At 50.5% G+C, this 24,525-nt stretch overlaps 9 protein-coding genes across 9 annotated transcripts; 4 read left to right on the forward strand and 5 right to left on the reverse strand.

Annotated features, from left to right (window-relative positions):
- Positions 1-4,732: 4,732 nt before the first annotated feature.
- Positions 4,733-6,360, reverse strand: ASPVEDRAFT_201462 (cytochrome P450; the record flags this gene model as incomplete). Its single annotated transcript, XM_040809342.1, has 2 exons — positions 4,733-5,801; positions 5,858-6,360. 2 exons carry the CDS (start codon positions 6,358-6,360, stop codon positions 4,733-4,735), a joined length of 1,572 nt encoding a protein of 523 aa, XP_040672761.1.
- Positions 6,361-6,547: 187 nt separating this feature from the next.
- Positions 6,548-8,137, reverse strand: ASPVEDRAFT_46385 (uncharacterized protein). The gene has a single exon (XM_040813539.1). The coding sequence runs from the start codon at positions 8,092-8,094 to the stop codon at positions 6,679-6,681; it is 1,416 nt and encodes a 471-aa protein (XP_040672762.1). The 5' UTR covers positions 8,095-8,137; the 3' UTR covers positions 6,548-6,678.
- A 905-nt stretch (positions 8,138-9,042) lies between these two features.
- On the forward strand, positions 9,043-10,529 carry ASPVEDRAFT_141495 (uncharacterized protein; the record flags this gene model as incomplete). Its single annotated transcript, XM_040807753.1, has 4 exons — positions 9,043-9,223; positions 9,269-9,605; positions 9,662-9,883; positions 9,938-10,529. Coding segments are annotated over 4 exons (1,332 nt in total), but the record flags the coding sequence as incomplete, so codon positions are not given.
- A 1,155-nt stretch (positions 10,530-11,684) lies between these two features.
- Positions 11,685-12,929, forward strand: ASPVEDRAFT_141390 (carbon-nitrogen hydrolase family protein; the record flags this gene model as incomplete). The annotated part of the gene is made up of 5 exons (XM_040807742.1): positions 11,685-11,832; positions 11,876-12,366; positions 12,410-12,622; positions 12,668-12,712; positions 12,762-12,929. 5 exons carry the CDS (start codon positions 11,685-11,687, stop codon positions 12,927-12,929), a joined length of 1,065 nt encoding a protein of 354 aa, XP_040672764.1.
- ASPVEDRAFT_201469 (NAD(P)/FAD-dependent oxidoreductase) lies at positions 12,673-14,472 on the reverse strand. Its single transcript, XM_040809343.1, has 4 exons — positions 14,331-14,472; positions 13,262-14,268; positions 12,762-13,212; positions 12,673-12,712 (listed from the first exon to the last, which is right to left on the reverse strand). The coding sequence occupies exons 1-3, from the start codon at positions 14,454-14,456 to the stop codon at positions 13,020-13,022; spliced, it is 1,326 nt and encodes a 441-aa protein (XP_040672765.1). The 5' UTR covers positions 14,457-14,472; the 3' UTR covers positions 12,673-12,712; positions 12,762-13,019.
- A 630-nt stretch (positions 14,473-15,102) lies between these two features.
- ASPVEDRAFT_65535 (glycoside hydrolase family 32 protein) lies at positions 15,103-18,213 on the reverse strand (the record flags this gene model as incomplete). The annotated part of the gene is made up of 2 exons (XM_040815812.1): positions 15,103-16,734; positions 18,192-18,213. 2 exons carry the CDS (start codon positions 18,211-18,213, stop codon positions 15,191-15,193), a joined length of 1,566 nt encoding a protein of 521 aa, XP_040672766.1. The 3' UTR covers positions 15,103-15,190.
- A 211-nt stretch (positions 18,214-18,424) lies between these two features.
- Positions 18,425-19,520, reverse strand: ASPVEDRAFT_75998 (uncharacterized protein; the record flags this gene model as incomplete). The annotated part of the gene is made up of 1 exon (XM_040816323.1): positions 18,425-19,520. The coding sequence occupies one exon, from the start codon at positions 19,518-19,520 to the stop codon at positions 18,606-18,608; it is 915 nt and encodes a 304-aa protein (XP_040672767.1). The 3' UTR covers positions 18,425-18,605.
- Positions 19,521-21,338: 1,818 nt separating this feature from the next.
- ASPVEDRAFT_154930 (uncharacterized protein) lies at positions 21,339-21,854 on the forward strand (the record flags this gene model as incomplete). The annotated part of the gene is made up of 2 exons (XM_040808428.1): positions 21,339-21,572; positions 21,621-21,854. 2 exons carry the CDS (start codon positions 21,339-21,341, stop codon positions 21,756-21,758), a joined length of 372 nt encoding a protein of 123 aa, XP_040672768.1. The 3' UTR covers positions 21,759-21,854.
- A 565-nt stretch (positions 21,855-22,419) lies between these two features.
- On the forward strand, positions 22,420-24,390 carry ASPVEDRAFT_201474 (Zn(II)2Cys6 transcription factor). Its single transcript, XM_040809344.1, has 2 exons — positions 22,420-22,699; positions 22,745-24,390. Exons 1-2 carry the CDS (start codon positions 22,607-22,609, stop codon positions 24,272-24,274), a joined length of 1,623 nt encoding a protein of 540 aa, XP_040672769.1. The 5' UTR covers positions 22,420-22,606; the 3' UTR covers positions 24,275-24,390.
- The last annotated feature ends 135 nt before the right edge of the window (positions 24,391-24,525 follow it).

The following is a 24,525-nucleotide window of genomic DNA, read 5'->3' on the forward strand; positions in this document are numbered from 1 at the left end:
TATTAAGAAGTAATACTTATATCTCGCAGACTGCATACATATTCCCCAATGCGGATCTTCATTAGATATAAACTCGAATCCCGTGCAGTTGATTTCTCGAGTTATATGTCCATGATATGCTGTGTCCGGGGGTTGGCATATCAAGAATCGGTAGACTAATAGTTCTATGGATTTATCAATAGAATAAGTTTCTGTATATAACCAGCCGCTGGGATCAAAATAGAATATTCTAGAGCCAAATCTCATAAACTGCCAGCCCATCTTACTCAATAAGCTTTACCAGCACAGGCCGTGGCTTGTTGCAGTGGACTGCGGGATTAACCCTAAACACAACAGCTCTCCGGCGACAAGACAAGTCAAGACCATCGTCAGTGTTCACTATCCCCTGCCCAGTTAGTTTCACTTTCACAATGAATTGGACGAAAGATCTACACGGATCAGCGCACGGCCCAACTGCTCGCTCCTCGCTCGCCCCTTACCTGGTTGATGGCTTGCCAACAGCCTTCGAAGGCAGTACCTTAATCTGATCACAGTGCCACTCCTGCCCTCCCCAGCGTCTCTTGTGTTGCACTCGCAAGGTGCGAGGCTATTCTAGACAGGATACAGCTTACCAAGCTGAGGACTCGATGGCGTCATCCCACAAAGCCTTTTTCTAAATTTATTCTGATACAGTGATAATACTTCTGACAATTCGAGCAGCCATTCCAAATAATTTGTCAGGCTAGGTATGCAGATCGTCCCGGATTGTATACTATAAGCAGATCAATCCACCCTAAGGGGCGAGTGTAGACTGACTTCACTTCACCGTCTGATACACGGCATCGCGTGATATATCATATAACGAACAACGGCCGGTCGGCTACGACAATCAATCCCATGAATAAAGTATTGAATTAGGTAACAGGTGGGATAGATCGTCCTCTATTTTTTAAGGTCCCGTGTCGATCTGCACTCGGCTTTCATGCCTTATGGACTTTTCGGGGCCTGGACGCTCGAATCCAGATCAACAGATCAACGTATAGGACCCACATAAGCTTGTACCCGGGCCCTGACGAGCTTCGGCAGGGGACACATGTAATATCCGGCCGCTCCTATTCGTGGGAATAGCATTGGAGACGGGATTAAGAGGTGCGTGTTGCTTGTGGATTAATATTGTCTGGAGTTCCCGCCATCCGCGGGATAGGTAAGCTTGTCTCCTGTCGAGTGTGATACACGGGTTCGGTACCAGCTGCCAGTGTCGGTGTTCTGTCTAGTCGTGAACTAAAGATAGAGAAATGCCCATTCCAACTGCTGAAGCTCTGTCACATTGTTATGCCTTCTGTTGGGTGGCGCGATATGGTTTGTATCAAGAGTCGCAATCGGATAACTCCGTCGGCACTACTCCCTTATCGTATAATGTCGCGTGAAACAGCCAGAGCAGCAAGTATTCCTAGTTCAAGAAAGACCAGGCATCTTTGAGAAGGATCATACACAGGACGATAAGGGGTAGCTCGTGTTCATTGCAACTCCACACCCAAGGAGAGCTTCGAGAAGTTTGATATACTGGTATCATAACCAAGTATGTTCCATATCTATTTATTCAGAAATAATGCAGGACTACCTCGGTATATGTAGGAGGTGGAATTGAATTGTCATCGACCCAGATATCCGTGATGTCTGACGGTCACGGCTGGAATTAGAAGGCCGTGTCGGTGAGGTATGAGGCGATTCGTATATTCTCAGGGATGCTTCTGATAACGACTAGTTATGAATAATATACAATTAAATAGAAGAGTTAACAAAGGATCTTTGTATTTGGACGTGAGAGTAAAATGGCAGACTGCTTGAGAAGACTGTTTCAGGCGCGGTATATGGTCCTTAGGGCTTGAATGCTACTCTCGACCCTAAGTTAGAGCAGAGGTCTGCTCTTCATCAGGTTCATGTCGACCAAGATCTAACGCAAACCTATCGATTTTCCTGTTGGCAAAATATGTCTAACAATATAAAGCCAAGGCAGGTTTTATATTGCTGGAGAAGGTATATGCCAGGGATAAGTGAGACATTGCAAATTCCAAATATATATTTCCGAGACAAACACCCCAGCGACTAAGTATAAACCAAACACTACAATATAGCTTTACAAGCGCTAAGACTATATCTTCAAGGTATCAAGTATATTATTCTAGTAGAACCCCCTAAGCATCGTCTCTGGAATATCTGCAAGTAGACCTGAAACCAAGCATCCAGCACAAACTCTATACAAACCCAAAAAACGATCGCCAGTCGATCAAGGCATTTGATAACTGATACTTTCAGCTAAAGGGAGATCGACCGCAATCACCATCCAGCCGGGTTTCTGCAAAAAGCTTGTTTATTTACGGTAAAACTGTACAAATAAACACGGACAATGCATCTCCCAGAATACGTAGTACAGGCCATGTTGTACAAGTGCGTCATAACATGGCAGACAGGGGCTGCTACCTAAACCTCCACCCTAGCTAGGGCTGGCCCATGCGCGATCAGTGGAGCGATAGTCCGGGCGAGATGCGTAATCTGGGAATCTGCCCTCCAAGGCCCGACGTGGCTTGATCGATTTATGTTCGTGAGTCTGCTGTCTGCAACTCACGTCATTGCCTAGGATTGTCGGTTCTTATGAAGATCGGCCCCTTGGACATTCCATCCCTTGGGACTTGCATAGATCCGCCGCGCCTTACGAGAGAAACTACAGGGCTGCGGATGCAAGGGGCTATGGCGGAATAAACATCGAATTGCTTGTATGGAGGCCGTGGGTGAGTATTGGAGTATGGATATACTAACCCACCAGTATGAGCTGACGCAAACATATACTGTGGTACAGGATCAGCTGAGGAATGCTTGAAAGGTATCATTTGACCTGTGCATTTCCTTTTATGCTGTAGGATAGATGAATACTGTATCGGTCTGCACGATGGAAGTGCTCCAGCTAGGTCTGATGCTATAAGTATAACATTAAAGCACGCACACTTGGCAATGTTTTAAAATACGCATCATTAAGTTACCATTACTACGTCTAACCTCTGGTTAATCCGAGTATCGATAAGAAGCGTAGGCTACTAGATCATAACAACATTGTTAAGAACCGCCGGCGTTGGGACCAGATGACGAGCTGGGCGTAGTATCCTCGACCTCCTGAGACTTCCTACTCCCCGTGATATGGTAACGGGCGAGTTGACTGTCGGCAGCTTGCCCGTTCTTACTCTCACTGTTCGTGTTGGAAATGTTGGTGTCAGTGTGACGGTTGTCTTGGATATTTCGTGTTAAATCGTCTATGCTTGGAATATTTCGAAAGTCAAACGAGGACGACGCTCGAATAGGCGGCGGTTGATTCTGGTGTACAGACACTGGGCATTGACCGGGGGCATTGGAACTGGCGTCTGTCTGTGAGGATGAGGCGATATCAGTGATTAGGGCGCTGTTAAAGTCAGTACAGCTTACTTCTGCACAGAGAAAGAACATACGCTATTTGGAGTCCAGGTCCCTGAGCACTTTCTACACCAGACTGATCCGCATTGGCTTGGACGACAGGGTGGGCCTGGGATCCGGCCTGAAACCCGGCCTGGTGTACAGGATTTTGTGCAGAAGCCGGTGGAGGGTTGGAAGCATTGCTAGTCCTTCCTGGCGCTGGAGCTCTAGAATATGGATGAAATCTGGGATTATGCCTGGATGCCGGTGCCGGTGCCGGTGTCGCTGATCTGCTATCCTGTCGAGATTCTTCCCTATCTTGATCTGATTAGGGGCAGCCCAAGGGGTACAGCATGTAAAACCGAGGAGCGAGACTCACAAGGACTCGGAGGAGCTGCATTAGAGAACAACTTTTTCCACAGACGTAGCCAGGCTTCTGCTTGGGTCAAGGGGAGAGGAACAGTGCAGTTCTTCTCGTGGTTACGGCGTATAGCCGCACTTGGAAAGCTGTTGAGACATCTCCGACACACATACACAAGATGTTTCGCGTGCAGGTGGTCACTGAAACCGTCAGAAATAAGCAGGGAGAGGATAGAAGGGTAGAGAGGATACTTGCATCAGATCCTCCATATTTGACCACGAACTCGTAGCACACAATCTGAAACGCCAGATCCGCTCTGAGATACTTGGATTATTTTTATGGCACGGACACGCGAGACCCGGCATTGCGGGGAGTATACGAAAATAGACGTGTCGCTTGGACTAAAACGGATAGTAATGATATCTTTAAGTTTTTAAGATGTAATACTGATGATTGTTGATGTGCAAGACAAGAGATGATGCTGTAGAAGGCGACTGTAAGCGAAGAACCAGCTGGGAAAGAGCACAGCAGACGTTAATAAAGCAGGAGCTATCGTATACAAACTTAGTCTAGGAAGCATCAAATAGACAAAACACCTAGCAATAAGAAAAGTTATGTACATGTATCACAATCGAGTCTAACCAGACGGTGGTGCACTTTGTATACTGATATCATTTGCAATCGGCCGAACCAGTGAATCCACCCGTGTTGTCAACGCTAGGATGAATTAAATGCATAGTAGAGTGTTTGACTGGATTTGAATAGACATGGCAGTGGTTCTGTAGGAAGGCACCGCTGAGCGTTATATACTGTTGAAAAAGTTGAACAGAGCTGCTAACAATAACAATGTTCCTATCGAGGGTAAAGAGATATAATTACATTCTGAAGGTATACTGATGTCCTCAAGGAACTCCTTAGATCACATAAAGAGTTAACGTAACATACATAGACTCAACAACCCTCCAAACCCTCCAACAACCGCGCATCACCAGCCTCAATCTCCCTCTCAACCCCCTTAACCAACTCCACACACCTGGCACTCCTCGGCTCAACACGGAACCCAAAGGGCGTCGGATAAGCCAAGATCCCCGGTGTCGGCCTGACATCCACCTCAACTTCCTTGCCATCCTCACCAACCGCTTTTCTAATGTTAAACACCGCCAAAGACCGCGCGACATTCAAGTAAAGTCCCGCGTCAGCAAAGAATCTACCCGGGCATATCCTGCGCCCGAACCCGAATATCTCAACAGCCGGATCCGGCTCGTTGCGAGGCGGCAGGAAGCGGTCTGGATTGAACGAGTCCGGGTCTGGATAGACGGCTGGATCATGCAGGAAGGACCATACGGCAGGGAGAAGGGTTGAGTCTTTCGGGATATGAAACCCGTTATACTCAATATCCTCCGTTGCGGTGTGTGGAAAGCCCATGGGCGCAATGGGCCACCAGCGCAGAGTTTCTTTGACCATGGCGTTGATATAGGGCAGGCTCTTGCGGTCTTCGAAGGTAGGTAATCGGTTTATTCCCACGACGCGGTCGAGTTCCTCTTGGGCCTGTTGCTGGATATTTGGGAACATGGCCATTGCTGCTGTAAAGGCTGTTAGGGTTATGACGATGGTATCGGAGGCTGCGCCGTAGAGGCTTGCTGCGGTCCAGATGACGGCGTGTTCGTCTTCGGGGCTTAGACTGCCATTATTTTCGCGCTCGAGTTGCTGGACGAGTTTCGATACGTAGGAGGGCTGGTAGTCACCCCTAGCCATCTGTTGCCGCACGAATTGGTATGGAATGTGTGCTGTGTCCTCGATTGATTTTCTCCATTTACGGGCTGTGCTCTTGAAACCAGCTCCGGGGAAGGTATCAGGGAGGTATTGCAGAGCAGGAATGACATCAACAGCCCACGCCATGGGAACTGCGGCCTGGGAGAACTCGGTCATCATCCTATCACTGAGCGTGACCAGGGGATCTGGCTCGTGGGGTTCAACGGTGTATCCGTATGCCATTTTCAGCACCGTAGCGCCGGCAGTTCTACCAACTCCATTGTTAGCAGCGTGTACTCCGTATTCTGGACGGGTGAAGCTCACGTCTTGAAATGCTGCAGCCACTTCCCTGGCTCCTTCAACGCACGCACAAGCTGCCGGTCTACTTCCATTTCCTGGATACCTCGGAATTCCGCCGCAGAGACCGTCGTGCCGAGCTCGCGGTGCAGGAACTTGCGATACCGGTGGAAGGTCAGGCTGGAGGTCTGACAAAGGACGATGTTCTCGTACCCGCATAGTCTGTTCGCCATGGTCATATTTGGTCGGCCGGATGTTTTGCCCGAGTCTCCATCTAGCAGCTGGTGTGCTGTTTTCTTGTCGTGGATCAAGACCAGTGTCGTGCCTAGCACGGAAACAGAGCTGATTCCGCCATACAGGTCTTTATGGGCCAGCCAGTGCTGGGACTCGGGTGTGCCAGCTGGAGGGAAGTCATTTAGATTTCCGAGTATAGGGAGCGGTTTAGGCCCTGGGGGCAATTTTGGATGTTTTTGAGTCCACCGGTAAATCAAGTAGGCTGCTAGGACTGATACCAAGAGAGTCAGAGACATGTTGAAACTGCTACAGGATATCATGGTTCTTTGCTGGTACCGTCCTCGATATTAATACGAGCTGTGCTTTGGCCCATATGACCTCATAGCACCAGGATTTTGGCGAAGGATTAGACCTGGAGAGTGCGATTCGCTGATGACAGTGAGTTTCGAGACGATGGACTCTGATTGAAACGTTGATTGAGGCGCGGTTTGATCCCTGTTCAGGTAGTCTATAAGGCTCATCTTTATGACAGTCATGTGAAGGTGGCAACTAGATATTGAGACTGAAATTAGAATTAATTATACTGCATCACATCTTGTAAAGTCATATACTCGTTAAACCTGAAGCCTCCACTGCATGGTATGCCGCTGAGAACCAGCACCGACAACATACCCAGTTCCATCCAAAGAAACATGTAAAGAGTCAAGATCATGGTCTAGAGAACACAATGGAACAGGCCACGCCTGCGAAGCCGTTTTAACATCACCCCAGTACATGGAATCACCAGAGCACAGATATATCACCCCGTGGGCCTGTCCGTACGGCGGTTCGAAAACGGCCAGAATCTTGCCATCATCGGATACATTTAGTATCGGATCATGGCAGTGCGCAAGAGGTAGATTCTCCAAATCCCAGCGATCCGCATCTGAACTGTGACCTTGCAACGGCGTTCGTGTTTCGAGGTAGCTTGTGAACTGCATCCGACGGGCTGGGATGCGCTGTATAACATCAACCCCGCCACTCGATATCCGGGCAACAGCGTACTTATTCTCACACGTTCCCGGTCGAAACATTGCAAAGAAGTACTTTCCAGCCCTGCATGTACACTCCCCAGGTCGCCGGGGAGACTTGACCAACCGCATCCCCCGGAGAGACATCCCATCTCCTAAACTATCCTCGACATCTCTCGAATCCAGGTAAACATGTCGTAGCGCAACCTTCCAGAACTTGAACTTCAGCGCGGCACTTAATGATGCCTTTAAACCGGTACAGCTGCATTTCCTAAAGCCCAGATACCGCACATAAGACCCCTCGACGCTATCAACCTCGCAGCGCAACACCTCATCACCCTCTGCAAACTCCACGCTCTGGATCGAGTCGAGGATGCTATCACTGACATTCACTTCCACATGCTGGACCTGGTTCTGCCTCTGCTTTCCCATCTGAGTTAAGAGATAAACATGCAATTTCTGCCCTAACCCGACCGCAACCAGATTCCCACAATCCGACAGAGCAACCTGCAATCGCGCAAACGAGCGCGCACTGAAGAATGCTCGGCCATGGGTACTATATTCCATTACCCGCTTCATTGCATCCGCGGACGGGAATATCGATGGCGACAGCTGCACCTCGCGGCCTTTCCCTGCAAGACCGGCAGATGCAGAAGGATCCAAAACGAGCGTCATCCCGCGCACATGGGCAGACTGAACGCCATGCCTCGATCGGACGGGGATACTCCCAATCTTGCCCGATGAACAAATCGATGACTCGGGAGTAGAGAACTGCACGCCGTTCCGTATCCCGATGAGATTCCGGCGACAGACGTGCTGGTATATGCGCTTTAGGTCCTGCTGCGTGGTGTGTAGGGAGAGGTCAAGCCCTGGGACGGTTTGTAGCTTATGACGCAATAGATGCGCGGACTGGGCTGCGTTTCGCCACGTTCGACATGTTCGCGAGGCACAGTGGAAGGAGTCGAAGTCGAGGAGGAGGAGGATGGATTGGAGGAGTTCTGGGGGGATATTCGTTGCCATCTCTAGCTGCTTTCTTTTTGCAGTCGAGACGGTTACAACGGGGAGTTCGTCTGAAAATCAAAGCTTTTAAATTCAAAAGTTCAAAACTTGCAAAGCTATGCGGAACCAGCGGAATGATATCCAGAGAACAAGGTCCTCACGGGCTGGCGGGTGGTCTGGGCTTCGGGAAACTCGGCTCGGCATGCCGTCTCTGACGGGATATACAAAGAGTAATTCAGAAACAACAGCTGTATACGCAGGTAGAGTAGAGCTTATCTAGACGGACGGCGAACTCCGAGAGCCCCATCCATTCCTGAAGCACGCCATAACTGCTTAACTAGTATAGTCAGTGGGGCCGAACCGTGAATATCGACCACAGAGCCACACAATATATCTTCCATAATGCCAGATATCTTCTGCGGCAGCGCACATATGGGATATGACTTAGATGGCGATGTATTTAGAATGTCCTACAGTCCAGTACCTCAAGGACACTGGACATATGGATATATGCATCATGCACGAGAAGGCAGACAAGGCACACGCACATAATCACGCAATTATAGCGCCAATGAGAATGTCCGCGTAAGACCAGAAAAAATATAAAGCTACCTGATCGACCGCCGAGTGCTGACAAGCTTCGACAAGCTTCTCTTAACAATCTTGGCGAGATGGCGGTCGAAATCGGGAAATCGAGTGTGGTGAACCTGTCCCACCCAGACCAAGTCGACAAGAGACAGAATCATGGGCAGTCGACAGCCGGTGAATTGGATTTCAGCGAGTACACGCAGGGAGGGCTCGGTCGGCATCTGGGCGTGTTCTCGACGATATTTCTCATGTTAGTTTGCTGTTGTCTTGGGACGATGAGTGTGCTAACTGGTGCTGGTCAGTGTCGGCCGTATTATCGGGACGGGTATATTCTCTACACCCTCGTCTATCACCAGCAGTGCTGGGAGTGTCGGGGCTGCGTTGCTCCTCTGGGTGCTCGGTCTCCTCCTGGCAGGATCTGGTCTCGCAGTGTGGTTGGAACTAGGATGTATGATTCCGCGCAGTGGCGGGGAGAAGGTCTACCTGGAGGCAGCATATCGCCGACCAAAGCTGCTGGTGACAGTGATCTTTGCCGTCCAGGCCGTAGCTCTCGGATTCACAGGTACGTACGTCTTCCATTGAACACTTCCAGTACTAAGAAGTCCAGCCCAGGGATGCATCGTGTTTGTGTCCAACATGGTCCTCGCATCCGGAAAGGAGGCGTCTGAATGGGAGGAACGAGGCATTGCAATCGCAGTAATCAGCTTCATCACCCTCGTCCACGTCTTCCTCCCCAACTGGGGCGTGCGCGGCATGAACGCCATCGGGATCATCAAAGTCATCCTGCTCCTCTTCATCGTCGTCACCGGCTGGGTTGTGCTCAGCGGCCGAGTGCACAGTGTCCAGGACCCGTACGCCAGTTTCCACAACTCCTTCGCGGGCTCTGCGACGTCGAGTAACCTGTACGCAACGGCGCTGTTTAAAGTACTGAATTCGTTTAGTGGGTGTGTATATGCTATCCCTCTTGTATGATAATGACCACCATATTGACATGATTCAGCTGGTCGAACGCCGCATACGTCCTCAACGAAATCCACAATCCAGTCCGTACGCTCAAAATCGCGGCCCCAACGGGCTTGGGAATCTGCGGCGTGCTATATCTCCTCGCAAATGTATCTTACTACGCCGCTGCAACACCCGAAGAAATATCCAACAGCGGTACAACAGTCGCCTCATACTTCATGGGCAAGGTCTTTGGATCCGCCGCCGAGCGTGCCCTAAGGTCTTCTCCTCCATCCTACATGCTATCTCTAGCCCATAGCTAAATCAGATACAGCGTCCTCGTCGCAATATCCGCCTTTGGCAACGTCATGACGGTAACATTCGCCCAAGCCCGCGTAAACCAAGAACTGGCCAAAGAAGGCGTGATCCCCTTCCCAACCTTCTGGGCCTCAAGCTGGCCCTTCGGCTCTCCTTCCTCAGGCCTACTTCTGCATTTCATCCCGTCCCTGATCGTCATCGTCGCGATCCCCTTCGGCGACGCATACAACTTCATCCTCGATCTCGAGGGATATCCGAGCAGCATCATCAACTTCCTCGTCGTCGCGGGGCTGTTCTATCTCCGCTGGAGTGAACCAAATGCATCCCGGCCGTTTCGGGTGTGGTGGCCCGTGGCTGTATTCTTTATGGCTGGGCAGGCGTTCCAGGTTGTGGCGCCGTTTATTAGACCGCCTGGGGGGAAGGGGGATACGAGTTTGCCGTATTGGCTTTATCCTGTTGTGGGTATTGCAGTCCTACTTGCTGGGGTGGTGTATTGGGGTGTATGGCAGGTGTTGCTGCCTTGGGCTGGGGGGTATAGACTGCAGCCTGAGCATGTGGTTTTGAAGGATGGGACGACGGTGGCTGTTTACCAGAAGAAAAAGGACTGAATATCTTTTGACTGTATTGCTACGGCCGTAGAAAAGGAGCTACTAGTATATCCACTGCCCCTTGACACCCATTCAGCCCATTCCCAATCTCAATGTTCACAATATCGATTTGGCTTGTTCGGACTAACATCCTCGAGCTGGCCACTGCCACACTGCTGGATTCCAATCCAGGGCTGTCACGGTCGGTTAACACATTCTCTGCATTAAGAGGTAGTGAGACAGTACCTCTTTACTATTAAAGCCGGTAAAGAGTAAACGTTTGCCCTCATCGTCGAACTTGTAAGAGTGAGCAACTCTGGGTAGTTCACGGAGACTCTGTGGAAGTCTCCTGTTAAACAACATATCATAAGAATAAAAAGGCATATAATATGAGAAGTTTAATGTAGTTAGAATATCTTAGTAAGTAATTGACACTGTGGAATAGATCTTATTCAAAGCATGTAAGAGTAATATATCTTGATACCCAGTACACCGAGCCTTTCTAGCCACGCCGGTGTAAGCCCTATAGAAGCCAGCCGAGATGCTGTGACGATTGAAGAGTCTCCACGCTTCATGAATGTTAACTACATAAAGTAATCGACTCAAAGGTCGCCATATTATACAGTAATCAAGGAGATCCTATCCGATAGATACCTTTCGGGTTGCACGGCACTCATATCCGTTTATGCTGGATGGCCTCAACGCGGACGGGCTCTGCAGCGCACAGGGACCGGGATCTGAAGCCCATGATCAAGAGCATCCGAATGGCGTGAACACATCAGAGTGTCCAGACTAATGTCAGGAGCTACCTCATGGGCATATGGCGTAAAGCCGCGTTTCAGGTGTCTCCAAAGCAGATCCCGATGCCTGATCATGCATGATAACCGTTGACACTAGATTAACCCGGAACGTTCGGAAGAGCCCTGTCCACGTCTATCTGGACCGTCCTGGAGCAATTGGGACTTCTGCAGCGCGGGATCTGCGACGGTGCCGGTCTTGACCCACTGTGTATCAGACATGAGGCCAAATCCCGGGGATCTCACGCCATTGCAGACACCGACGCCAAATACCGAGTCGGCATGAGATATACAAAGACGAAGTATAAAGGTTGGACAAGATCGGTTTACCCTACTCATCAGAGTTCTCATTCTCAAGCCGATATCACCTGTATACACAATGACACCCGTTCTCAAGAAGTACAAGGCCGCCGCCGTCAATGCCGAGCCAGGATGGTTCAACCTGGAAGAATCCGTTCGCAGGACCATCCACTGGATCAACGAAGCCGGAGAGGCTGGTTGCAAGTTCATCGCCTTTCCCGAGCTATGTACGTACACCACCACCGAGTATTGCCCTATCTAACCGTCTAGGGATCCCCGGCTACCCATACTGGATGTGGAAGGTCAACTACCAGGAAAGTCTCCCACTGCTGAAAAAGTACCGCGAGAACAGCCTCCCCTCAGACAGCGACGAAATGCGGCGCATCCGCGAAGCCGCCCGCGCAAACAAGATCTACGTCTCGCTGGGCTACTCCGAAGTCGACCTGGCGAGTCTGTATACGACTCAGGTGCTGATTTCGCCCGCTGGTGACATCCTCAACCACCGCCGCAAGATCCGGGCCACGCACGTTGAGCGCCTTGTCTTTGGCGACGGGACGGGCGATACCACTGAGTCGGTTATCCAGACGGATATTGGCCGTGTCGGGCATCTGAACTGCTGGGAGAACATGAATCCGTTTATGAAGGCTTATGCGGCGAGTCGGGGCGAGCAGGTCCATGTTGCTGCTTGGCCGTTGTACCCTGGACAGGAGACGCTGAAGTATCCTGATCCGTATACGAATGTGGCCGAAGCCAATTGCGATGTACGTATACGCCTACTGCATGTTGAGTCTGGCTAATTGGTAGCTTGTTACACCGGCCTATGCTCTTGAAACGGGCACCTATACGCTTGCGCCCTGGCAGACCATCACTGCTGAGGGCATCAAGCTGAACACGCCTCCTGGAAAGGATCTGGAGGATCCCAACATCTACAACGGACACGGCCGTATCTTTGCTCCTGATGGGCAGAACCTGGTGCCACACCCTGACAAGGACTTCCAGGGCCTTCTCTACGTTGATGTACGTCCCCATATAAAAGAAGATAGAACAATCTAACTATTCCAGATCGACCTCGACGAAACGCACCTCACCAAGTCGTTGGCTGACTTTGTAAGTCAATAAAGCTGAACTATAGAGAGAGAATGTGCTAACGTATCAGGGTGGACATTATATGCGGCCAGACCTCATCCGCCTTCTCGTCGACACCAACCGCAAGGACCTCGTCGTCGAAGAGGATCGAGCCAACGGGGGAGTCAAGTATACCAGGACCGTCGACCGAGTTGGTCTCTCCAAGCCTTTGGATCTGTCCACTGAGCAGGATGAGTAGACACTACACCTGTACTAGACACCACACCTGTACTAGACAACTCCACTCAATATAAATGGAATTGACCATGAAACTGTGATGGTTGTCTATCTACAGCTTCGCCTTTTCCCTACTGTCCAGCTCCCTCCTCTGCGGCCCTCCACGGCTGCCATCTCCCCAGAACGCGTCCTCGCGATGCTCATACTCCGTACGGAACCGCCATTTGTTCTTCAAATGCGGCGTCAACTGGTTATTCCACGCCAGACCGAGATACTTGCCCAGCACGGGCAGGAACTTGAAGCCACTGTTTTCGTTAGCATAAATAATAAACATATGTAGTGTAGGAAGCGTACTGTCCACTCCCACCACCAGCAATAAAAACATTCGTAAAGTCCGGATGCGAGTCCATAATAAAGTCCCCCGTCGGCGTGTCCGTATACCAACACATCGCCGCCTTCTCAAACGCCCTATCCCCAAGCTCAGGCAGCATCTCACGCAGCCCAGCACGCAGTCTCTCCTCCGCATCAACAGGAACGTAATCCGTCCTGACCCTCGGCGGGATAAGCGGCGGCGACGATGAAGCCTTGGACCCTAGAATACTGGTCTCCTTCGCATCAAGCGCCCTGGTATACCCCCAGCCGTGCACCGCAAACTTCAGCATCTGCGTATCCTCATGCGGCGGGAAATTAAACCACCCCGTCGACGCATTCGCGTAGATTGGCAGATCCTTATACTTGACCATCTCCTCTGGCGTCAGCCGCACATACCCAAGCACCTGCCCCGTCGCCAGCGCAGAGTTATACATGGGCACGAGATTCGATATCCACGCCCCGACAGATAAAACAAAGTGATCCCCTTCTACCCTTGTGCCGGCCAGGGTCTTGACAGCTTTGATACTCTTAGCTCTGTCACCGTTATTGCTGGTGTAGTCAAGACCAACAACCGTGCCCCTCGGTCCACATATAAACGAAACCCCCAACTCCAAACAATCATCCCTCAACTGCGCCGTGGCTTTACTCGCATCCGCCCAGCCCGCCTGCAGGTTCATATACCCATTAAACGGATCCCCGCCCAGTGGCCCACTAAGCACGGGGTATGCCTTCTTCGCGTCCTGGACGGAGTCGATCTTCGACCACGGCATGCCCCTGCTCTGTAGCGCTGTGCTGGTATTCCTAATCCAGGCCTGGCCGTGCGAACTCGTATTCCCTGTTAAGATGTATGGACCACTGTAGTAGATACCCTTGTATCGCGGCAGCTTGCTCCACTTCTGATACGCCTCGTAGGCGATGTCTAGGTAGTCAGTGTCTGCGTAGTCGAAGCGGACGACCCGGGAGATGTCGGTTGAGGAGCCGTTGGGGACCTACTCTCATCAATTCTGGATTCTTGATTATGACTATAGCTTAGGAAAGATGGGGGTAGTACCGGCGGCATATGTCTGTCCAAGACAACGACATCCTTGTAGCCCTCCGAGGCAAGCTGGTGTGCGATGGACAGCCCGAAGACCCCGGCGCCGACGATCACGATTCTGCTTTTCTTGTCTGTAGCCATTACTTGCAGTGGTGATGAAGGTTGTGGTGAACAGGTGAGGGGAAATATCTTATTCTTATCGCTCCGCCATCGGCCTGCTCCCCGGTCCCACCGGAATTGCTGTGGGGCAACATAACCGTTGTCATCCGCTTGCCGTACACCAGATATAAATAGTTTGATTGGTGAATGTGACTTGAGTTACACGTTGTATTACAGTCTGAATATGTTACTATTGTTTGGTAGAGATGGTAACCGTGCGGATGTTGTGGATGTTGTGGATGTTGTGGATGTTGTGGATGTTGTGGATGTTGTGGATGTTGTGGATGTTGTGGATGTTGTGGATGTTGTGGATGTTGTAGATGTATACAGTCACGAGGCAAGCTTTTGGTGGAACTTATAAGTTCAACTGAGCCTCTTCTTTCCCTTCCTTTCTTTGTTCCAAGCTCCAAATTGCGGCACAGCAGCTGGCGCCCAGCCTGCGATGATCTGGCCAGTGTTAGCTACCGCTAGCTAGTACTAGGCAGTCCACTGCAACGTCTCTCGTCACACACCACTATGTTAGAAGGAATACGTGCTGGTTGGTGGAGGGGTTCTAGGTTGTAGAATCTCTAAAATTTACTAATTAGAATGGCAGAGAGATAATGAGCTAATGTAGAAATTTAATATACTCGCGGTTCGAAAATTGCATTGCATGCCCCCATGACATCGCAAACCACCTTCCTTGTATAAGCCGTGAAATGATGCACAGACCACCACTATGCCTTAATGCCAGCGTAAGAAAACGAAGTCAAGGTCAACTTTCCCGACTCTGACGCGACCTCAATACCCTCGGCGTCTTCATTCGGGTAGATCAGGGCGGACAGCGCTGCGACACCATCGTTCACGAATACCTCAACCGAGTTCCAATCGACGTAGATTGCAAGCTGGATTGTGTTCCCACCTGCAGGATTTACCCAAGACCGTCTGGCGTCCCAAACCTGCTTGGCCTCCAATGCCAAATTATCCGAAGCGGAGCCATCAGAGTCCCTGAGCAGGAAGACCTCGGAGTTGGCAAAGTTGTAACCGACTGTTGTGCTAGAGGTCCCGTCAGATTTAACCCGGAAGTATACCTGGTCTCCGTCGTCACCGTCGGCCTTGGAGACTGTTGCTCGAATGACATATGCGCCTCCAGCAAGCTCAGCGGGAAGCGAGGCCGTTGCCGCATCCGTTGTGATTTCCGCCCCTTCGACAGAGACGGGGCTTGAAAATAAGGCTTCATACCCGGCAATGGGAAGACTGACCAGCCGGGGAGACTCGTTGATTGTCTGGTATTTAATCTCCCGCACTAAGCTTTGCTGGCCCTGGAAACCTCCATAGTAGGGCAGCTCGTTGGCATAACCCCAATTGTTCATCCAGCCAATGCAATAGCGGCTCCCGAATTGGTCGTCTGGATTTTCCCAGCTGACAGTGGCGTAAAAGTCCGGGCCCTCGTCCATCCATTGGGGGTCGCTGTCCGAGGCTACAAAATTGGTGCCATCCCATGTGCCAGCCCAGTAAGCGGTACCCGTTATCTTTCCCTGGACATATCCATTAGCACCGACGGCGAGGATCCAGACGCGGGTGCCCGAGTCGCCGTCAAGGTCGAGCTGGTATAGATCCGGGCACTCAAGAGTACCCAAGTCGACGCCGGAGTCCACTGGCGAGAAAGTCGACACAAATTTCCAATCCTTGAGATCCGCCGATGTATAGAACCCAATATAGCTTCCTTCCGCGACTGCAGAAACCCAATTCCCTGCGCCCTCGTCCCAGATGAGTTTGGGATCCCGAAACGCTGGTTTGCTGTCCGGGTCCGGGCTAGGCATGACAGGGTTGCCCTCAAAGGGAGTAAAGGTGTATCCCGAGTCGTTAGAATAGAAAAGAGACTGCTGCTGAATACCGTCCGCCATCTGAGTTAGGACAGCCACCAAAGCGTTCTCGCCGAAACCGGCCGTATTGGCCGCGTCCACCACGGAGCTGCCAGTTTCAATATCGCCCAAGTTCAGGCCATCGGGGGTGGACTGATACTTCTCAATCGCCACGCCCTGGTCGTTCCATTGCACCATGTCGGTGCTAGTGACGTGGTACCATTCCGTCCCGCCTGCGCCAGGATTTGCGCTGTCCCAGTCGGCATTCCAGAGGTAGTAGAAATGCCATTCACCTTCCAGGAATACTGCCCGTTGGGGGTCATTCATCCATTTTGTTTCCGGAGTGATGTGGTAGCTCGGTCGCGTTTGGGCGGAGGCAGATGGAAGGATCGCAGCGAGCAATATGAATGATGAGACTAGGAGACTGTGAAACAGAAGTCTCTTTGGTGCAGAGGCGAGAGAAGGAGGCATCACAAGTGGAACGGGTGTCTATGTGGTAGAGCACTGAAAAGACGAGGAAATTAGAGACCAGCTAGAGTTTCCTGCGTACAGAATATACTGTCGAAGGAAACCAGAGCCTGTCGCACCCCCAACTACTTATACTACTTGGACGACTTAGACGACTTATACACCTACCGGTCTTGGAAATGATAGACTGACGGAAGTTTAGTGCGCAGATGAACCAGGGGTACCCACCATTGACGTCTTTCCACCCGTGTTAGATATATATTAAACGAGAGAAGATGTAAAAGTAGTTTGGAAGGTTAGCCCCCGTAGTCTACAAAAAGTAACAAAGATATAATGCTTTAAATCATGCCCATTTTAGCTAATTTTCTATTTAAATGTTACTTAGGCAGGGAAAGAGGTTGTCATAAGCATTTAAACATTCTTATGGAAATGGCAGAGATTTAAAGCCAACCCAGATTCAGCCGCCCCGGTTTCTGCACACGATAGATCTGTGGAGACCCCATCTCATCTGGCCTGCATATGCCGTCAAAGGTGGAGAATCCAGGGGTAGACTGTGGGACGAGCTTGCGTCCATCTTCCACCATATCGCGGAGGGGATAGATCCCTCCGCGAGCGGGCCCCCACTCTTTATAAGCGGTGATCAGCTGTCTCTTGGGCGTTCCGCAGATTATTCCTGTGAGGCGAACATGCCAAGAACGCGCCCTGTCTCCTACGCGATTATTACCGGGTAAATTAAAGTGTTGCACGATGGGGCGACGCTCCAAGATGATGACGTTGAGCAGGTGGGAGAAGCCTGGCCAAGAAAGAGGCCGAGCTGAACGATACTGGGTCCACAGATGAGTTATTACAGTCACGGACAGTGAATCAGCGGGAGGATGATCAGGAGTGCGATCGAATACGTTGTATAGGGGAGTATGAGGGATTTGATGAATATCACAGTGGGTGAGGATACGCAGCCGGCTGACATTGGATCATCGCAAGCGCTCAAGGTGTGCGACCCCTTTCGGTGGTTACTTAGCTAAAAAGACTGTAACATGGCTGGTATGTACAGCAAGGCGTCAAGATCTCACAAGTATAACTACATTGTTAGCCAGGAAGAGAGGTTGCTAGAGGAGGCCATTTTATATAACATGTTTTGCGTCTAAGATTGGCTTGGAAACGAAACATGCAACATTCCTGGGTCTTGCTCTTTGCATAGTAGATAGAGCCTATTCTGGGTGTAGTCCCACTGTAACCTGGTGCAGATATACCCGTCCACCACTGACTGGTTGTTATTCACTGCGTCCAAACATAGTACATTATATATAATATGGTAGGAGGTGCATGTAAAGGTCAGGAGAATATGAAGGCTAATATGCAAGATAGTAGCATCCTAGCTGCAATGCTGGCTTAGAAGAGGCAGAACCGCCCCATAGAACACCAGGCATTTAGGCCACCACATGCCGTGCCGAGGCTCCGAGCGGAAGCAACAGCTTATTGTATATAGATATAAGAGTTTCACTTTGTTCGTGATGTGGCGGCAGTGAACGCGTGTTATGCGCTATCATCTGTGTAAGGCTGTAATACTAATATATAATAGTTATTTCTCTCTCTTAAGTAATTATAATCTTATAATTAATTATTTTAGACAGGCCCTATAGACTATTGAATTAAATTGAATGCGGGGAGCTCCGGGAATGTGGGTACGGAACTCGCCCCGTCTTATCATTGCCTAGACTATACTCTATGGATTCTGTGATGGAACATATAATATTGGTAGACCATGGTCTCGGCTGGAATCTCCACGGGATTGCGAGTTAGCACTACCCAGTATCGAAGTTCATACCAAGCACGCAATCGCACTCCAAATTTCCCGGGCAATGCTTTCCAAGTCCGCTCCCGCTATCACAAAATCATGCTCACCGGGCGGAACCAAGGGCCGGAGAAACATCTCCTCGAAGTGAATTACTAGTGGGGCCCCCGAGATAGCAGCTGATTCGTCCTCATTTCTGGTAATGACTATCTCCTGTTCGCATCGTGCATACTGCCCCCGGGTGCGGAGCGATGGGCCCATACTCCTCGCTGTCTGCCTCGGAACCCATTTCTCTAGGACGATCTTCTCCCTCGGGCGTTCAATCAAAATAATGATTGCGACTTTTACATCGCCATTCGAATTCCTGATCCACAGGTTGGCCATTGCTCGTAGATGGTTGGTACTCTCGGAATATCCACACTCCACCACAACTGCTGGCCATTGCCGCGATCTACCGGGAGGGAGTGTCCAGGGCGAGAAGGAGGCATCTGGCTCCTTTGATATACCTCTGGACGTGACCCTAGTAGCACCATCCAAGCTAAGCTCGCTGTCCAGATTCATAGCCCAAGTCTGACCGAGAAGCTTCTTCGTGAAGGCGCCATGGGCCACCTCGTGTGGCTTCTCGACAAGTTTCACGATCAGGTCTCGGGCACCCTCGTCGTAGTATATCCTGGCTCCTTTTACGCCGAAGATCTCGATGGGATGGTCATCCGAGCGTCGAACAATGGCTGGAGGAACATCGGTGAAATGGACGTAGCAGGTGGTGTGGAGTTCTAGCTGAAGCGTGATGTACTTCTTGATACCGCATGCTGTCGAGCCAACTGCGGTCGGTGTCCCAGCCGGCAAAGATGAAGCGAAAGGCATGGCCTTGACGGAAGTCTCAACAGTCGGGGTGGTGTTGGTTGTAGCGTCTTGACTCACAGCAGAGGCGAGGGATCCCATTTTGATGCGGAATAAACCTTAGATGGTGGCGTGCTGCAAACTTTCTTCGTAAGAGCTCAAATCGAATCTCTGCTGATTCGATCCCGAAGGCTACAGTGGTATGACAAAAGTTTGCGTGTAACAGCGTGATGGTGGCAAGCAAAGGAAGAATCGGTACCCTAAGTCAGGCTACGGTACTGGCGACTGGTCTTACCGGAAGCCACGACCAACACATCGATTAAATTACTTGCCAAACAGTGCGAGTCAGCGGTCATACCTTGATTTACATCGTCCAGATCAATCGCTTTACAGAGCATCAGGTAGCTGCTGAGGTAGCACAGATCTCGACGAGTTAGATCAAAGAACTGTCACCCAGACAATAATGTCATATCGGTAGATATGGTGGTGGCAGAAACCTTTCTTCCATTGTTGACTTCTGAGTGCGCGGTTAGATCTACACAACATGCATATGAGGAACTCGCCTATTTCCACTGTAACACTGGACTTCTCATTATAGCAGTAGAGCTTATCCTCTGTCTACCATAGTAGGCATGATCCCAGCACTGACTGCTCCATGGTCCGTATTACCAACCGCCTATCCAAGTCGAACCGTACAAACCGGCACTACCGCCAATAAGAACAGACGAACCTCATGCAGGGACAGGGAGATTCGAGCCTAGTATCCACATGGTCTCGAACATGCAGGAATTAAGGTGTGACTAGGGCTTCGGCCGTGCTGGCCGGAGTGCCAGGCAGTGGCTATAAGCAGCACAGCCATGTTCACGGCTGGTTATACATGGCGGCAGTGCGCTAGTCACGCTCGCCGCGTGGGTCGATCATGTCGGTATGGCTGGTGTCCATATGAGAGGTTAGTTTTGTCCGTGGGTACTGCGCAGGTATCTAGAGTATGGAATATATGATTAGCAAGGAAGGACTGGCTCAGTTGCACCTTCCTTGTAGACAGACATGAACCATTAAGGCAGGAGTAACCATCGTACCTTCTGGATATGGTTCCTTCCACTTGGCCTGATTATTGGTCGGACCTTCCTGATATTCAAAAAACTACGATTCTTGATACCGAAAGAGCAATGCACCGGCTGTTCCTTCTTCATATTCAGCAGCCCTAGTCCTTAACTGGACATGATTGTTCACTAATAGTTGATAGTACACATAATTAGTACCCTGATGACTACCCAACCTGTACTACCGACTGGAGTAGAACGTAGTCTATAGTCTATACTCTATACGTGGTGGCACCTTCCTTGGCTGCTCAATAGTCGGACCTTCGTCAGTTATTGTATACATATTCTCACATCTGAGGAAAGAGCGATACACCAGTCGGCCCTTCCTATCAAAGTAAGGTAGTACCTGGTCCTTCCAAATACTGTAAGCCTATATCGACATCACATATAGGCAAGTCATTGAACCGAGGATTACGTGATGCTCCTTACAAGCACCTATCGAGTTTATTCCAAATACTAGCACTGCGCCTCGATAGTAGCCACATCATTTTGACAATGAATTAATATTCCAGATTCTCTTCGTAACGGCTATACACCGCCTCATAAGTGTCAGAGCATGGTTCAGGTTCTCCACAGGGCAGGCTTGGCAGGCAAATACGCATACGCATACGCTCCAGCCAATCGCATCTGTGCGTGGAACATGAGAGCAGCCAAGATTTACGCTTGATTTTGTATGGAGTATGCGTTGACAAACACCGGTAGCTGCGCCTCTGTGTTCTGCTATCAGAATTGTATATAAGGAGTCGATCTTGCGGGAATCCCAACTAACATTACAGGCACAATCACTTCAGTTTACCACTCAGCTCATATTAATACAATGGCATCTCTCCTGGTTATCGGCGGGATCCTCCTCGCAGCGAAATACGCCGACGAGCACGCCGAGAAAAAGAATCGCGAGATCGGTCCTGACTCGGATAGCTATACCGAAGTCACTCTATCCAAACCCTCAAAGCGCGACAAGTTCAAGCCGAAATACTGGCACTCGCGAAAGACAAGGCGACAGTCTGATATCTGCGAGGCTTCCCCGCCGCCTTATGCAGAGCTTCCAGCGGTATGTCACTAAAAACTAACTTGGGAGCGACTTCTGATTTGCTATTAGTACCGGGAACTTGAGAAGATGGATGACCCCACTGAGCTGGATAGCAGTGAGATTGGACGTGACCGGCTAGCCGTTGAGGCACATGGGACGCCGTATGAGGAGCGCTATATCAAAGAGCGTCTCCCAGAGCTTGCTTAACGTTACTATTTCTCTTTCGTCATGTGGAGTTTAAGGATTTGGGGTGGGCAGCGATGATTTCTTATTGAACTGCGTATATGTATCATATTGCTCATGATAACTATTTCTATTACCTACTAGATCTTACATCGTAGAGCAGGTTCGGTCTAGCCCGTAGTTCGGCAGCCAGCCGAATGCTAATGGATTAGGGCTGCTGACACCGGTGGTTCGGTATCCCTGAACGGAACTCTCCGTAATCTACCCCCGTGAGGCGCTAGTAGATGCTCCGGGGTTAGACGAGAACCTGCATATTCCGATTATGGGCCTGGATTCTTCAGCTACTGGGGCTGAAGATTGAATGCATTGTCCTACTGGTGGGGGGTGAAGAGGGGTGTTATGTTCCTTCAGAATGAGGATAAACGTTTGCAGCGAAGAGCGGTGGAGAGATACGAGGTGGCTTGCATACCCAGAGAAGCAAATAAAGGCAGTTAACATCATGACATATCACGGAAGAGGGAAGAGCGGTGTATGAGACGACATATTGCATGAGTTATAATAGAGTGACTCGTGGAGTATTCTGGAATAGTTCTTCAGCTCATGCATGAACCTATTTAATGTTACATCTGACGTTAAGTGCCTATTTAATTTGTCAGGCTGATCGGGCGTTGAGGCTGTGCCCTAATTCCACATCCCTCTGGTATACACACAAACCAGGGTCCAATTGGCTCCGTTCCACGGACTCGATGACAGTATTCCAAATTGTGCTCCTTGGCTGACCGCGGCTGAGCACAGGGCTGAGCCTGGACTCGGATCTTAAAGGCCTGACGTCCATCTCATCCACAGTCAAGCAACAGTCAAGCACCAGCACAATGTTGCCAGAAGCCCAGTCCAAGTTCAGACCCCGCCGCCGCCATCGCAAGTCGCGCAATGGCTGTCTTGAGTGTAAACGGCGGAGAATCAAGGTATTCTCCTTCTATATATCGGATAATATAATGCTAACCAGCCAGTGCGATGAAATGAAGCCCTCGTGCTCGCGATGTGTCTTGACGATGCAGAAATGCATCTATCCACCAACGTCGCCCACATCGCAGCCCCAGGGAGAGGCCCCTGAAGCGCGCGATGATCGTGCCTTGTCTCTCCCAACTCCCAGTCCGCGATTCATATCGTCATCGCCGTCCCCGTCGCAAGAGCAGCGGCTGTCACCGCTGCCTCATGTCGAGCCTAGCCAGCACTTCAGCTACGACACGTCAGACACGGGATTGTATCACCACTATCTGCAGCATACGAGCCGCACGTTGACAGACAACCCGCGGGATCTCCATGCCCTGCAGATATGTCTGCCTACTCTTGCGTTGCGCAGTAAAACCGTCTTCCACTCTATCCTGGCTGTCTCTGCGGCCTGTATGTGCTACGACATGATCAACCTAGAGTTTCCCCCTGATGTCGGGACGGTCAGCTACGTCTTGATGACGGGATATCGACACTACAATCTCGCCAGTGAGCGGTTGCGAGAGTTGATCTCTAGGCCGAGTGCATCTAATGCAGAGCCTCTACTGGCAGCTCCTCCGTTGCTGGTCCCTTTTGTGACTTGTAGCCAGCAGATCAGCCACTGGGTCTCTAGTAGGACGGATGGCCATTCTTCGCCAAAACTTCTATCCACTACGCCTAGAGATGTTATAATAATATCTCAGGTTATAAGAGCAACAATACGTGAATTAGAAGCGGATACCTCTCCTATCACAACCCCCCAGTCCATCAACACTGAAGAAATCGACTCCATGGACGAGATACCAACACCACCATCAAAGCCTCCTCCATCCCACAGCCACCCCATGTTCCAAGTCATCTCCTCCACCAGCCAACGAGCCTTCTCAAAACTCCAAGACCGCATCAACTCAGCCATCTTCTACTCCTCCACACCCAATCCATCCCTCTCCGCCTGCTCCGAAGCATTCACTGTCCTCGAAACCCTCCGCTCAGCCGTCTTCCCATCCCCAGGCTCAACCGCTCCGGCTCTCCCACCGTCAATGACAACAATCCCAACCCTCCCCCAAGTCCCCCGCTGGCTGCACGCCTTTACAGCACGCCCTTCAACGCCTTCCCCAACAGAACACATGACCCGGCCGTTCTTGAGCTTCTTCATCGAAACCCCACAGGCATATCTAGACCTCGTCCTGCCGCTCCTAGATAAACGCCTGCAAGGGCCAAGTCCGCAGCAGAGTCCGGCCGTCGATCCACCTACTGATCCATCTCTCGACCCAAGTTTGGTTTTAGGGCTTGGATCAGAGCTAAGCATCGAACAAGCACTTGCGCTGGATATCTACGCGCACTGGTCTGTGCTGATGTTTTTGGTCAGTGAGGAGAGCTGGTGGATTGGGAATCTGCCTGATATTACTCTGAACGGAATGGTGAATCGGTACGGGGATGACTTTGTGCGAAAGTGGTTTCCTTCTGGGAGTGCAGGTGGGAGGGGGGAGGAGGAGTGGTGGCCTGGGGGGATGATGAGTGTTGCGAGGGAGATTGGAAGGTTTCGATGATTATACTGTATATTGGCGTAGTGGGTTTAAAAGCGGAGCGTGCTTTTTGTGCTTGTTGTTTTGTTTTCTTGGATGGTTCATGTATACCATATGAATTATGATTATATTATACCAATAGAGCACTCTCCAGATCCAACTACATGGGTTATACCCGCAGCCTCTCTGTTACTCCTGGCTCGGTCAGTCCACAAGACGCAGGCGCTTAGTGGAGCGTCCTGTTGGTGGAGGCTGCAGCTTGGTACGACACGAAA

This window comes from Aspergillus versicolor, assembly GCF_001890125.1.
Source record: "Aspergillus versicolor CBS 583.65 unplaced genomic scaffold ASPVEscaffold_12, whole genome shotgun sequence".
NCBI lineage: Eukaryota > Fungi > Ascomycota > Eurotiomycetes > Eurotiales > Aspergillaceae > Aspergillus > Aspergillus versicolor.

Coding starts and splice junctions, on each gene's coding strand:
- ASPVEDRAFT_46385 (XM_040813539.1), bottom strand. CDS start 8,094: ATGGCAACGAATATCCCCCCAGAACTCCTCCAATCCATCCTCCTCCTC.
- ASPVEDRAFT_201469 (XM_040809343.1), bottom strand. CDS start 14,456: ATGGCTACAGACAAGAAAAGCAGAATCGTGATCGTCGGCGCCGGGGTC. Junction 14,269..14,330: donor TGGACAGACATATGCCGCCG/GTACTACCCCCA, acceptor TGATGAGAGTAG/GTCCCCAACGGCTCCTCAAC. Junction 13,213..13,261: donor GCTGGTGGTGGGAGTGGACA/GTACGCTTCCTA, acceptor TAACGAAAACAG/TGGCTTCAAGTTCCTGCCCG.
- ASPVEDRAFT_201474 (XM_040809344.1), top strand. CDS start 22,607: ATGTTGCCAGAAGCCCAGTCCAAGTTCAGACCCCGCCGCCGCCATCGC. Junction 22,700..22,744: donor GTAAACGGCGGAGAATCAAG/GTATTCTCCTTC, acceptor CTAACCAGCCAG/TGCGATGAAATGAAGCCCTC.